The sequence below is a fragment of the Penaeus monodon genome, chromosome 29 (genome assembly GCF_015228065.2).
Source record: "Penaeus monodon isolate SGIC_2016 chromosome 29, NSTDA_Pmon_1, whole genome shotgun sequence".
Taxonomy (NCBI): domain Eukaryota; kingdom Metazoa; phylum Arthropoda; class Malacostraca; order Decapoda; family Penaeidae; genus Penaeus; species Penaeus monodon.
Window position 1 is genome coordinate 10,833,688 of NC_051414.1, and position 222 is coordinate 10,833,909.

General features: G+C 43.7%; 1 protein-coding gene across 1 annotated transcript in view; it reads right to left on the reverse strand.

The window, feature by feature from the left end:
* The window catches only part of LOC119591731, a 16,593-nt gene that overhangs the window by 4,928 nt on the left and 11,443 nt on the right, over positions 1-222 (reverse strand). Inside the window, exon 6 of the mRNA XM_037940482.1 lies at positions 2-123. Coding sequence (XP_037796410.1) covers positions 2-123 — 122 coding nt within the window. The remainder of the gene's footprint in view (position 1; positions 124-222) is intronic.

Sequence of the window (222 nt, forward strand, 5' to 3'; positions counted from 1 at the left end):
CGCGACAGACGGCGCTGCAACTGCAATAGAAGTCCAGTTGATCTTCAGGAGAAGAGGCATCAGGGCTTCCAACTGCGGACGAAGATCAGGACTGCCAACGCTGACGGATGGCACGCCAACGTCCTGAAAAATTAATTGGTTATTATGACACTTCAATGATAAAAGGGATAATTGAACTCTTTTGACAGTCATGGAAATTAAATGGTAGATATTAAAAAATCG